The sequence below is a fragment of the Macrobrachium rosenbergii genome, chromosome 4 (genome assembly GCF_040412425.1).
Source record: "Macrobrachium rosenbergii isolate ZJJX-2024 chromosome 4, ASM4041242v1, whole genome shotgun sequence".
Lineage (NCBI taxonomy): Eukaryota > Metazoa > Arthropoda > Malacostraca > Decapoda > Palaemonidae > Macrobrachium > Macrobrachium rosenbergii.
The window spans coordinates 31158650-31172259 of NC_089744.1; the positions used below are offsets into that span (position 1 = coordinate 31158650).

The following is a 13610-nucleotide window of genomic DNA, read 5'->3' on the forward strand; positions in this document are numbered from 1 at the left end:
TGTTTATATATACATGTGTGTGATATTTATTAACACAAACCCACAATTTGTGATAACCTTGCATAAGCCATCGTTCCCTGCGCTGTCTTGGGTTTGATGGCCGAGGATGTAATTGGAGAAGCGTAAGCGAGTGATATTGCTTCTCTTCCAGCAGCCCTTTACGTAAATACTGAAGGCGCCCCTATACATTCGGAGATATAGTTTGGGATGTAATATCTTCACTCCCCTACATTCATCGGGACGTAAGAGTTTGTTCCCTTCTTGGGCTTCCGCCCTCCGTGTATAAGGGGCATCACTAATTCCTTCCTACTTAAGCTGAGTGTTGCTCGCCGCCTGCGCTGGGAGAACTGTGGACTAGGTGGGAGGTTGCGGGCGTCGTTGGTAAGTTCCGCAGAACGAATCACCAATAAAAGCATAGTAAAAATAGATGAATGGGCCTCATCTGTAAGGTTTAAATTTTCCATAGAGAAAACTCAAGCAATCATGTTTTATAAAAATATAAAGTGGAAACATGGTGAAGAAATAGACTTAAAATCAGAAACCATAGTATGCCAATTGGCCAAACAGCAAAATTTTGGGATTAGTATTCAATACTCACTTGAACTGGAAAGCCCACATAACAAACATAAAATCAAAATGTGAAAGAGCATTAAATCTAATTAAAAAACTATCAAACACTACCTGGGGAGCCGATAGACATACCCTTACTGTACTGTATAAAGCAACAGTTCTGTCTACCATTGATTATGGAAGTGAAGTATATGGCTCAGCATTGACGCAGCACTGAAAATGTTACTCCTTGTTCACAATGAAGGCCTTACAATATGTTCAGGAGCCTTTAGATCGTCACCAAAACCATCTTTACAAGTTGAATGTGGTGAATTACCTCTATTTCTCCATAGAGAGCTAGTAACAAAGAAAAGTGCTCCAAGAATTCAGACAAGTTATTCTCCAACAAAAAAATTATTTGAATTAAGAGATGTATTTATAAATAACCATCCTCCACCTTTCCCAATTAGAGCTAGAAGATTGTCCTCCCGGGACAATGAATAAAATGAGAATTTGTACTCCTGAAATATTTATCAAAAAGTTACTCATATACAACAAAACACCATAGACAACATACAATAGAGCATATAAGCCGAAAAGGTCCACATTACGCAATCTAGGCTATACAGATGGCTCTAAATCAGAACACGGAGTGGGATATTCTGCAGTGTCCCAAGACAAAACTTATCAATTCTCTCTCTCTAATAATGCCTTAATGTTCACAGCAAAATTGTGTGGAATTGCATCAGCTATAAAAATAATTAAACATCATTCAATAATTTTGTGATTTTTAGTGACTCGAGAAGCGCTATAGAAGCTATTCAGAGTTACAAATCAAAAAATAATATTGTACAACAAGTTAAATTATATCTCCATAACTTATATAATAGCAGAAAAAATGTAGAAATATGTTGGATCCCTGCCCATGTAGGGAGCAAAGGAAATGAAGAGGCAGATAAAGCAGCCAACGAAGCAACCCACATGATAGGATCAAATGTGAATATCCGTTACTGATTATGTAACACATACAAAGGTGGTCATCGTAAGTAAATGGCAATATATATGAAAGAAAGAACCTGAAAATAATAAATTTAAAACAAATAAAACCTAATGTTGAAAAATGGAGTTCATCATATCAGAGAGAGAGACATGCACAAGTAGTCTAACACGTCTCAGAATAGACCATACTCTTCTGACACGTGGACACTTGATGGGCAGTCCACGTGGCCAGGCTCCCTAGTGCTCGGAGTGCAAGATGATAATAATTGCCAGACATAGCCTATGTTTTGTGAGTGTCCAAAGTATGACCAACAGCGACTGTCAACTTTTGAAAATACCTGTAAATCAATTAATGAAATTTTGTCCGAATCTTTTACCTTTTCAGTCATTCCGATTTTGTTCATGAAGAACTGGTTTAATTAATAAAACATAAAAATGTAAATTAAAAATTTTTTTAAATATTATGAATTTTAATATACCTTTTTAATGTGGAACCATGGGTAAATGTATTTTTGTGTGTATATGTTACAGTATGAGAACATGTGCGTATGTGCAGTTTTTAATTTCATTTTAATTCGTTCACCATCGTAGTGAATGACCTATTGGGTCCCAGTGCTTAGCCTCAGGCCTTGACCTGGTAATTTTATTCTAATCCTTCAGGCCAGCCCTATGAGAGCTGAAAGTCAGTTCAGTGTTCTGGTTAAACTACTTTAATACTACTACTACTACTACTACTGCTGTTCTGGCCCATGAAAGAATGGTTCCACGACCTGCTATGGTTGTGGGTGGACTTTCCGAGACTCCTCCCCTAAAAACCTTGTCTACTCAGACAAGCTCTTTTTAAGAGATACCAAAGGGTTGTCCACTCTTGCCCTGACAGGCTTCAGACTGTCTGGAAGCTTGTCAGAGCGTAAGGGTTTTAGAGATGCGCTGCAGAGGCGATTGCTAGACGCAGGCGCCAGTTCCCCAGTGGCGTCTTCCAGGCAAAGTGGGTGGTTTTCCAAAGCTGGTGTCTCAGACTCAATGTCTCTTCTTTTGAGACATCTGTGACCCAAATTGCAGATTTCCTTCTTTATCAGAGGAGATCTAGGATCTCTCGTCCTCCACCATTAAGGGTTGTTGAGCTGTGTTTAGCTCAGTGTTTAAACACAGGGATCCTGAATCTTGTATCAATCCCAGATCTTAACGATCTTGTTAAGTCCTTTGATACGCCTAAGCAAAGAAAGGAAGACCCGGTCTCCTGGAACCTGGATGTAGTGTTGAAGTGGCTTATAGGTCCCTCTTTTGAACCCTTTCCTTCCTCTTCTCGGAGAAACCTTATTCAGAAGGCTCTCTTCCTCGTGGCCTTGGCTACTGCTAACATTTTAGTGAGATCCAAGCCATCATTAAAGGGTAGGTTTTTTCACAGAGATGCAGTTTGCTACTTTACCCTTGGATTTTTAGCCAAGAACAAGGACCCTTCCAAGCCCTAGCCCCATTCTTCCTCCATTAAGATCTTAAAGGATACCTTGGCTCTGAGAAAGAAGAAAGAGTTCTTTGTCCTGCTAGGGCTTCTAAGGTATTACCTGAGTAGGACCGAGAAGATCAGAGGATCATCCAGTAACCTCTGGTGCTCTGTCAAGAACCCGTCTCACCCTCTGACTAAGAACTCATTGTCATTCTTTGTCAAAGGCCTAATTGTTCCGACACAATATACAAACCCTCGGTCCTTTACATTAGGAGATACTTTCAGGCGTAGGCTGGAAAACGGCCGTTGAACTTCAACAAGGTGGTTAGGCAGTTACTGTCCAGGAGGCGGGAGCACCGCCTGCCCGGATGTAAACATTCCAATTTGCTTTCGGCCGTCGTAGCGCACGGACGTTGTTCTTCGCTCTCTGCCTGACTGCATCTTTTCTTTTCATCATTCTTGGTGGGAATTTTCCTTTTTTTTTGTTGTTATGGATAAATCATCTAAATCCTCCCATCCCCAGCGTGTGTGTCCTGGGGTGGGAGGAAAAAAGTGTAATTCTTTTAGATCTAGAGTCGATGTGGACCCACACGCTCTCTGCACATCTTGCAGGGGGCGGGTGTGTTCACGCGACTCTACTTGTGATGAGTGTTGTTTGTGGTCCTCCGAGCAATGGGGCAAGTTCGAAGGAGGAGATCTTACCGTCGTAAGCCTACCAAGGAGTCGTCCGAGGAAATACGCCCTGACGACCCCGTTGGTGGCCGATGTTTCGGGTTCGTTTCTACCCCAGCGAACTTCCTCTTCTTGCTCCCTCTCCCTCGGTGAGGATTCCCCCTCCCCTTCCTCTTACGTTTCTTCGTTTGTGGAAGGCACGGGAGAGTTGGACCGCGGCTTCATCTCGGAAGTCTCTTCCCGTTCGGAGGGGAGTTTTCCTTCGGAGCGAGTGGAGGCTTCTTCTATTTACCCGACTTTTGCTTCAGGTACCGGGCTCGATAGCCAGACGATGATAGATGATACCAAGCTCACCCTGGCTGCACCGGGCCTACCTGGCTCGGCTCTGGAAGGTTTGGCTCCCATGGCCCCCTCCAGTCATGACCACACGGCAGCAACAGCCACTACCACGACTGTCACCTTTTCGCGGTTTGTCCAGATGCCGATTTCAGTTGCCCGCATCTGGACACCCAGGTATTGGCGTCATCCGCGGGCCAGCACGCTGTTCCTCTGCCACCTGGCTTTCTGGCACCATTCTCGCGCAAGACTGGCCCCTCCTACATGGTGCGTCGCCATTCGTACCCGTATGTGACTGTTGCTGCCCCCGTTGCTGAACATGGCCTGGCCTTGGATACGGTTCCTCGTCTGTCTCTCCAGCCCGGCCCTTCGTCTGCCTCAGTTCCCTTTCCAGCGACCTTGGCGCGGCCCGTACCAGATCTACACGGCGGGAGGGTGGCGCTTGCATCCCTGGCCCCGCCCGCCGGTTCCTGGCCGACACGCGGCTCGCTGCCCAGGCAATTGCTGGTCCGAGCTCCACCGTCTCTGCCCGGTTGCACCTTCTGCTGTTGTGGCCCCTCCCGCTGTTCCTGAGTCGCGTCCCTCGCTTTCCTGGATTGGTGATCTGACTGCTTTCCTGAAGCAGATGGTGAAGAAGAAGAAGAAGAAGAAGAGGTCTAGGAAGGTGTCGTCGTCGTCGTCGTCTGCTGCTTCTTCCTCTTCTTCTTCCAAGGCTTCGCGGCGAAGAAGAAGAAGTCTGTCTCTCCCCTAAGAAACCTCGCACTGAGATTTCTAAGGGTCTGCCTCTTTCCACACAGAAGGCAGTAGGTTCTCTCGTTGGTTCTTCCCGATCTTCGGATCAGGGAACCGCTGTTCGGCCTCCGGGCCAGGGTAGCGGGAGCCAAGGGTGTGCAGACCAAGGTCGGCACTCTCCCCGCTGCGCCTAAGAAACCTCCTGCTTCTAAGGCCAGCGAGACGCGTCGGACTCTCGTTCGCGAGTTGCTCTGAGTACCGGGTCTCCAAGGAGACCAGGATACCCCAGTCTGTTACGGTGGACACTTCTCGCCGTACAGACCAGGGCGTGGGATGAGAGAAAGAGCCGGGGCATGCAGGTGCCCCTCCTCTTCCTGCTGGCACTCCATCCAGTGCCAGGTCAGGTTCCCGGGATAATGCTTCAGCCCCGAGGGGCCGAGTGCATGGAGAAACAGGGAAGAAGTCCCCTGCTCAGTCTTCCCGAGAGGCTTCGGCCTCGAAGAAGTCTGGGGCGCGTCTAGAGGACAGTGCAAGCTCGCGCCAGCCAGCCGCGCGTTCGACTCCAGACTGGCTCAGGGGAGGCGAATGCGCGGCTCGACTCTCGCGAGCCGCTCCGCTCTCCTCGGGAGACCGTTTCACCTGGGTTGAAACGTTCTCCTCGACCTGAGGGCCCGTCATCACCGCGGGTTGGTGACCGCCCTCGGCCTGCTGCCTCTACTGGTTCTGCCAGTAAGGGCAGTGGGAGCGCCCGATCTTCCTCGCCTGTCCCCTCCGCTCCTTCGGTCTCCTCCAAAGGGCGTGAGTTGGAGAGGAGGAACTCTGGGGAGTGTTCTCCTCAGAGTTCAACTGCATGGGGGTATGTTCCTGGCTCGGTCCTTGGCTCGACCAGGTCCTATGCCCGTATAGTTCAGGAAGATCCTCAGGGGTCTGCCGAGGTTCTCCCTCCCTGCGGGGGAGAGTAGTTGGGAGGACCGCACCCTGGAAGGACTTGAAGGTCCTCTGCCCCAGGATGCGGACACCCCGAAATACAGAGGACTTTTTCGGAGGTTATCGCGCTGATTTGTCGGCACAATGACCTTGGGGAAGGGACCACGGCTTCATCTGTGGATTGTCCTTCGCGCCTCGAATCCTTCTGGGGTCCTAAGAAGGAACCCAAGGCTTCGGTGGGGCTGCCGTGGTCCACGCTTGCCGAGGGGGTACTCGATCAAGTGAACGGTCTTGTGTCTGGGCAAGACAGTTCCCTTCGATCGAGCCGCTCGGAGAAGCTTCTTCCTCCCCCTCTACCTCGTCAGAAGCGTTTTTACTCTCCAGTGGAAGGAGCGTTGCTGACTAAACAGGTTGACCCGGACCTGACTCGTCTGGATCCGGGTCTTTCGTTGCAGCAATTGTCGGCAGAGAATGTTTCTCTCTCCCAGCAGAAGCTGCAACCCTGGAAGCCACCGCCATGGCGCCTTTCAGGCAGTCTCCTGGCTCGATCTGTGGTCCTTCACAGTATCGAAGGTAGCCTGCTTCCTCAGGCGCTATCGTATCTGGGGAGGACTCTGCTTTTGGGAGACTGCGCCAGTCTGGAGGTAGGGCTATTTCCTACCTTGCCCACCAGACTGCAAACCTGTGGGCAAACTTGGTGTTAAAGCGAAGAGGCGCCGTTCTCTCGCTTTGCCAAGTCTGTACGTCCCAGTCGGCAATCGCTCTGCAGAATGGACCGTTGCTGGGTTCCTCCTCTCTCTTCCCTAGAGAGTTGGTGGATGCTGCGGTGGACAAGCGCCGTGCCGATGAGAACGACCGGCTTGTCCACCAGGCAGTGGTTAAGACCTCCGGGTCTTCTCGTTCCACTGCAGCCAGGCCTTCGGGCCAGGCTGGCTCTTCCTCGGCCCCTAAGAAGTCCCAGTCTTGAAGGGGTCCCGGAAACACCCAGCCTTCTTCTTCCTCGAAAAGGGGGTTACTCCTGTCCTTTTCAGCCCCCTTTCCAATCCGGTAGAGGGGCAAGGGTAAGAAGAAGAAGGGGAAGCTAGGCGGCGTTCCCAGAAGCTGCCAAAGGTGGGGGGTTGCCTGTCGAGCCATTGGGCAACGTGGCAGCGACACGGAGCCGAGACCTGGATAGTGGATGTCCTTCTGGAGGGATATCTCCTACCCTTTGAGTCTCGGCCTCCCCTCACCTACACTCCGGTCCATCTCCAAACTTATCTTTCAGGTTCGTTGAAGGACATCGCACTACAGCAAGAAGTGCAAGCCATGCTGAGCAAGAATGCTGTAGAAGTCATGTCGGACCAGTCTCCAGGCTTTTACAGCCGGATCTTTTCGTAGAGAAGGCATCGGGGATGGAGACCAGTCATAGACCTCTCTCCTTTGAACCGTTTCCTTCGCCAGACTCGGTTCACGATGGAAACAGCACAATCGGTGCTGGCCTCCATCAGGGAGAACGACTTCATGCTTACGGTGGACTTGAGGGATGCGTATTTTCAAATACCTATCCATCCGTCCTCGCGCAAGTACCTCCGCTTAGATCCTCGGGAGTCGGTCTTCCAATTCAGGGCACTTTGTTTGGGCTCTCGACCGCTCCCAGGTGTTCACGAGTGTTCTCTCTCGTGTCAGCTTGGGCCCACTCGCACGGGATACGTCTTCTGAGGTATCTCGACGACTAGCTAGTCCTGGCGAGCTCTCGCCGCAGTTGCTACAGGACAGGGGATCGTCTCCTCGAGTTTTGCCAGGATCTAGGGATCGTGGTAAATCTGGAGAAGTCAGATCTCACCCCAAGCAGAGGACGAAATACCTGGGCATGCTGATAGACACGGTGGCAGCAAAAGTCTTTCCCTCGGACTCTCATATCAGCAAGTTCAAGGAGGCAGCACAGTTGTTCCTGTCTCGACAGGAGCAACAAGCTCGGCAATGGCAAGTCGTCGTCATCGGTCACCTGTCGTCATTAGAAAAGCTAGTTCCTCACGGGCGTCTTCACTTGCGGTCTCTCCAGTGGAGACTAAAGGAGCTCTGGTCCCAGTCCCGAGACCCCCAGTCCTTCCTCATTCCTCTTTCCGAGGAAGTGAGAAAGGACCTCCACTGGTGGTTGGACGACAGGAACCTCTTAATAGGAGTATCCCTGCATACTCCCCCTCCGGACATGCTTCTGTTCTCGGACGCATCGACCGAGGGATGGGGCGCACACCTGGAGGAGTTGCTGACTTCGGGAGTGTGGCACCGAGACGACAAGCACCTTCACATCAATATCCTGGAGCTCAAGGCGGCCTTCCTGGCTCTCCAGGAGTTCCGGGATCGAGTGATGGGACACTCTGTGGTATTGATGAGCGACAATACCACGGTAGTGGCATATGTCAACAAGCAGGGGGGACTGGTGTCCCATCAGCTTCATCAGTTGGCAATGCAGGTGCACGAGTGGGCAGTAGCTCACTCGGTAGAGCTGTCAGCCAGATACATTCCAGGCAAGAGGAATGTCGTGGCGGACAAGCTCAGCCGCCAGAGCCAGGTGGTAGGGACCGAATGGTCCCTCCATCAGGAAGTAGCGGAAAGGCTGTTCGACCTGTGGGGGCGTCCAGTGATAGATCTGTTCGCCACCCGGCACAACAGAAAACTTCAGGTCTTCTGTTCGGTCGTGCGGACCCATGGGCGCTGCGGAGGACGCATTCCAACACCCGTGGGACAACCTCGACACGCACGCCTTTCCTCCATTCTGTCTGATTCGCCGGGTGATCAGCCGGTGATGATCACCCCGAATCTCAGAATGACTCTGGTGGCACCCAAATGGCCACAGGCCAATTGGTACCCGGACCTGCTAGCTCTCTCTCCGAGGCACCGAGAGATTCCCCTGGCCCAACCTTCTGCGTCAACCTCACGCACAGCGGTTCCACCTGGCAGTGCATTCCCTGTGTCTTCACGGTTGGAGGTTATCCACCATCTCTTGCGAGCGAGAGGCTTTTCGCGCTGCGCGCAGCAACAGAGATGGCAGGACACCTCAGAAGATCCTCCGCAGCGGTATACCAGGGAAAGTGGTCCGTCTTCTGTGGTTGGTGTCGTCGAAGGGGTATCTCTCCGGTCAGAGCTACTGTTCAGCAGGTCGCGGACTTCCTCGTCTTCCTTCGCGAGAGAAGCTTCTCTCCATTTCAGCAGTAAAGGCTACCGCGCCGCACTCGGCCTAGTCTTGTGGCTGAAAGGAGTAGACATCTCTTCCTCTTTCGAGATTTCTCTACTCATGAGAAGCTTGAACGGTCTTGCCCACCCAGGAATCTCACATCCCCTGCGTGGGATGTGACTCGTTAAGGAGCCTGACTCGTGCACCTTACGAGCCTTTAAGAGAGTCGTCAGACAGGGATCTGACCCTCAAGACTGTTTTCTTGCTTGCCCTGGTGTCGGCGAAGAGAGTTGGCGAGCTTCACGGACTTTCCTTTGATGTAAAACACTCAAGGGGATGGGGATCAGTTACGCTCGATTTCATCCTGGATTTCGTGGCGAAGACTCAGAATCCTTCGGTCCCTGACGACGGTTCGAGTCCTTCACGATCCCCTCCTAGAGGACTTCGTGAGATAATGATCCAGACGAGATGCTACTGTGTCCTGTTAGGGTGGCGGCGCTATCTGAAGAAGACTCGGCACCTCCGGCCTGAGTGTCGACGACTCTTCGTTAGCACTGGCTCGACCAAGAAAGAAGTGTCCAAGAACACCATCTCTTTTTGGCTTCGTGAGACAATAAGGAGAGCGTGCTCTGCTGCAGGAGAAGACGACACCGCACGCTTCGTCCGAGAGCTCACGAGGTCCGCAGCATTGGTCCATCCTCGCATTCGGAAGAATATGTCGGTACCACAGGTACTGAAGGCAGTGTGTGGTCCCGACAGACTACCTTCACTTCCTTCTACCTCCGGGATGTTGCACACAAGTCCTTGGACACGTTTTCCTTGGGTCCTGTGGTGGCTGCTCAACAAGTTGTGTAGCTTATCCAGCTCCCCTAACGGGACAGGTTGCATCTCGCCTATGTTGTACGGTAAGGATTGGGAGATGTTTGTTGAGTGACTGGCCTCTTTTCCTTCTCCCTATCCTAAGCTCTCTTCCCACGGGCAGGGAGCGGACGTGCCGTTACAAGCTGGACCGGGCGATCGAGGCAGGTAAGCACATAACGTGAGCTTCCGTTCTATTCCTTTTCAGGTTATAGAAGCAACCCCACTCCTTTCTCTTGCAAGGGGAGGAAGGAGTAAATGACTTTGAGACAAACCCAATGCTTGTATTTGCCTTATTGTCATCCGACGTCAATTTTATACTTACTTTACTTCCTAGCCTACTTCGCATGAACTGACGTTTCCCTCTTTCATGCAAAGGGTCCCAGAAGTCTGACATAGATCTTGCGTTTCTTACAACCCGATCTTTTGTCAGAGGCGATTTTTCCCTTCCTCGCTCTTACGACCAGGAAGGGAAGACAAGGTGGTGAACTCCAGTCAGTTCAGAGAGACTTTTTTCAGATTCCTCCCTCCAATCAGTAAGTCTCCTAATGTAAAGGACCGAGGGTTTGTATATTGTGTCGGAACAAATAACAATTTTGAAAGTAAATTGTATTTTTTCCTAACTATACAAACCCGAGGTCCTTTACAATTATGCCCAGCCTCATGCCACCCCTCAATCTGTACATGGGCCGAAAGGCAAATTGGAATGTTTACATCCGGGCAGGCGGTGCTTCCGCCTCCCGGACAGTAACTGCCTAACCACCTTGCTGAAGTTCAACGGCCGTTTTCCAGCCTACGCCTGAAAGTATCTCCTAATGTAAAGGACCTTGGGTTTGTATAGTTAGGAAAAATACAATTTACTTTCAAAAATTGTTATTTTCTGAGGGGCACTCTCAGATTCAGGAGGACATTTTGCCTACTGTTAAAGTGAAAGCTCATGATGTCAGGGAAAGCTCCACCTTCTTAGCTTTCAGGCACAACATGCCCCCCACTTCCATTCTGCAGTCAGCCTACTGGAAGTGCGAATCGATCTTTGTGTCTCACTATTGGAAAGAAGTTGTAACAGTGTTTGAAAACTGCAGTACCTTGGGGCCTTTTTCAGTGGCTGGCATGGTATTGGGGAAGGAAGCATAGGAACTCTTTCTCCTACTATCTCTTCGCTTTGAAGTAGGATGTTGAATTTTCTGGAGCCAGGGGGTACAGTGTACCTGGAGTACCCACCAGTCTCAGTGGATGGGTTGTGGTGTTTTCAGTGTAGGTGACAGTTGCATGGTTGTTTTTTTGTATTGGTACTGCACCCAGGGCAAGGGCACTTATATATGCTTTGCCAGCCATTGGTCCTATCCTTCACTGCAAAGCTCCCACTTAAGTAGAGACACCCCATGGCTTTACCGCCATGCCACTACAGGTTAAGATGAGCACCAACCAGAGGCAGTATTTACCTGCAGTAGCTCTCTTACCACGTAAGGCAACAACAAGCATTGTTTCAATGCTAGCAATTTTTCTGTTTCAAAGTCATTACCAAGCCTTATTGTTTTGGAATAGAGTATGTCCATGTATCCCACCCCCATTCAATGTGAGATTCAGCTATGTGCAGTAATTACTTGGTAAGTTACTCACTGTACATGAAAATGATATTTTCGTAATAAAATTGAGTTTCATATATACTTACCAAGTAATTAAAGAATCAGAGCCTGCTCTCCTCCCCTGTCATGGACATAAGGGCACAAACAGAGTGAGGTTTTCTGCTAAGTCGTTTCCAGTACTCCGGTTAGTGGGCGGGGCTTGTCACCTACACTAAACTATCAAAGCAATACCGCAATTTTTTAAATAAAGGCTGCCATGCGAGTTAGAAACTATAGCTATGTAATTGCTTGGTAAGTTTACAGGCAGTCCCCGGTTATCGGCCGGGTTCCGTTTCTGAGGGTGTGATGATAACCGAAAATCGCCGCTAACCGAAAATCAACTATTTCGGCAATTTTTGGGGTTATCGGCGCCGAAAAGCGCCGATTTTCGGTTATCGGCGCCTCTGTTAGGTATGTAGCGGTGCCAGTACCCAATTATCAGTGCCGATAAGCGGAAATCAGCGATTTTTGGCACCGAAAATTGCTGATTTTCGTTGCTAGACAAGCGCCATAAAACCGGATCACTGTTAACCGAGCCCGCGGTTAACCGGGGACTGCCTGTATAGGAAACTAAATTTTATTATGAAAATATAATTTTTCCTTTGTTTTTGTGTAAGTTCTGAGCTGGCAAATTGTAGTTTTAGAGATACTGGACCCCTTATAGCCTACAGTTATGATATATTTGAGGAACACACTTGGATCCTATTACTTATACTGTATATTAAGGGTGAAAAGATCCCTTGTGCACAGGCGACCCATTTCATAAAATTAATCTTTTACCATGAGATGACATGGGTTACCTTGTTAAATCTTTTAAAAGCATATATTTTGATTCATTAAATATTTTAAGTCTTAGAATATAATACATTTTGTTTTAATAATTTTGATGTGAACAGTAGTAAGTTTTACCATATCTGTATATGTTTATTTGTCATCTATAACTCAGGCTGTTACAATGCCAGACAGCGCCCAGCAATTAGCTCCTTATTTTACTGTGCTTGTCTCTAAATGCTGACCATAAAGTTAGTCATATTATGTCAGTTGGTGGGTTGATATTTAAAAAAGATGCATTTTTTCAGAGAAAATTAATTATAACAAGAACATGTACGATGGGTATTTGTCTTGATGTAATCTTGTGATATATATATCCTTTTGTGTCTCAACACCTTTTACAGTATATATAGGAGAGCAAATTTTGTTTTATATTAGTTTTTATGGTTTATTGTTTTCTTTCAGATGAATACAGATGATGTTATATCAGCATACAGCAATCATTTTACTCTTCCAACAACATGGACACCACAGTAAGTTGATTATCTTTGTGTTATTTTTTACCTCATTTTATTTCAACAGGTCAGTTACTGTGATGAAATATTGCTTACCAGCAGAAACTGTTCAGCACAGTATAGATTTTCAGTATTTATGAATTTGCAGTTTGTAGAATGGAAACCATTGCTTTTTTTATGGCTGCTACTCTGTGCTCAGAAAACATCCCAGCTTGAGCAAGTATGAAGGAAGCATACCTGTCCAATTCCAAGCAAGTGAGGCATGCCCTTAAAGTTGGGTATACTGTACAGTCAACCCCCCATGTTTGTGGGGATATGTACCACAACCACCTGCAAATAGCTAAAATCCGCGAGTACTTAACACCCCCTCTAAAAATGCTTATAACTGCCTGTCATGAAAGTTCAAATACCAAATGTTTACTTAAAGTATCATCCTGCATCAAATAAACCTTAAACTATTATCCTATCACTGTAGTTTTAATCTTTGAAATGATATTAATATCATTTCAAAGTCATCTTAAACATTTTACCCTTAAAGATATATATGCATGTACTTCTAACCCTCCCAGCCTTGCACCAGTTAAACAATTAAAAATGTCAATAACACAGTACAGTATATATTATGTATATCTTTCTGTCAACCACTCTCCCTTTCTATCTCTCTCTCTATCTATCTACAGTATTTATCCATCTCTGACCTTTGGTGAGAGAGAGAGAGAGAGAGAGAGAGCACTAGGTGGGCAACATATATTGATCAAGAGTGGGCAACACTTTCTACCCTTCGTGGTCAATATGTCAAGATATCTGACATATTTGACAGGTTACACCCTCCCCCCTAGCTCCAAAGCTTTCGGACAAAACAAATAAACATACATATCACATATTCATAAAAATTCTTTTGTCTCAGGAAAAGAGAGAGAGAGAGAGAGAATTATTTTTATTATTTAATGTTATTATTTAATTTAATTAAACTTAATATTAATATTTGAAAATTAATACTATAAATCATTATTTTATCGTAAAAT

At 47.8% G+C, this 13610-nt stretch overlaps 1 protein-coding gene across 5 annotated transcripts in view; it reads left to right on the plus strand.

The window, feature by feature from the left end:
* The window catches only part of LOC136832175 (nonsense-mediated mRNA decay factor SMG8-like), a 169974-nt gene that overhangs the window by 3325 nt on the left and 153039 nt on the right, over positions 1 to 13610 (plus strand). For all 5 annotated transcript variants that reach the window (XM_067092946.1, XM_067092940.1, XM_067092930.1 and 2 more), the window contains exon 2: positions 12536 to 12603. In XM_067092946.1, coding sequence (XP_066949047.1) covers positions 12536 to 12603 — 68 coding nt within the window. The remainder of the gene's footprint in view (positions 1 to 12535; positions 12604 to 13610) is intronic.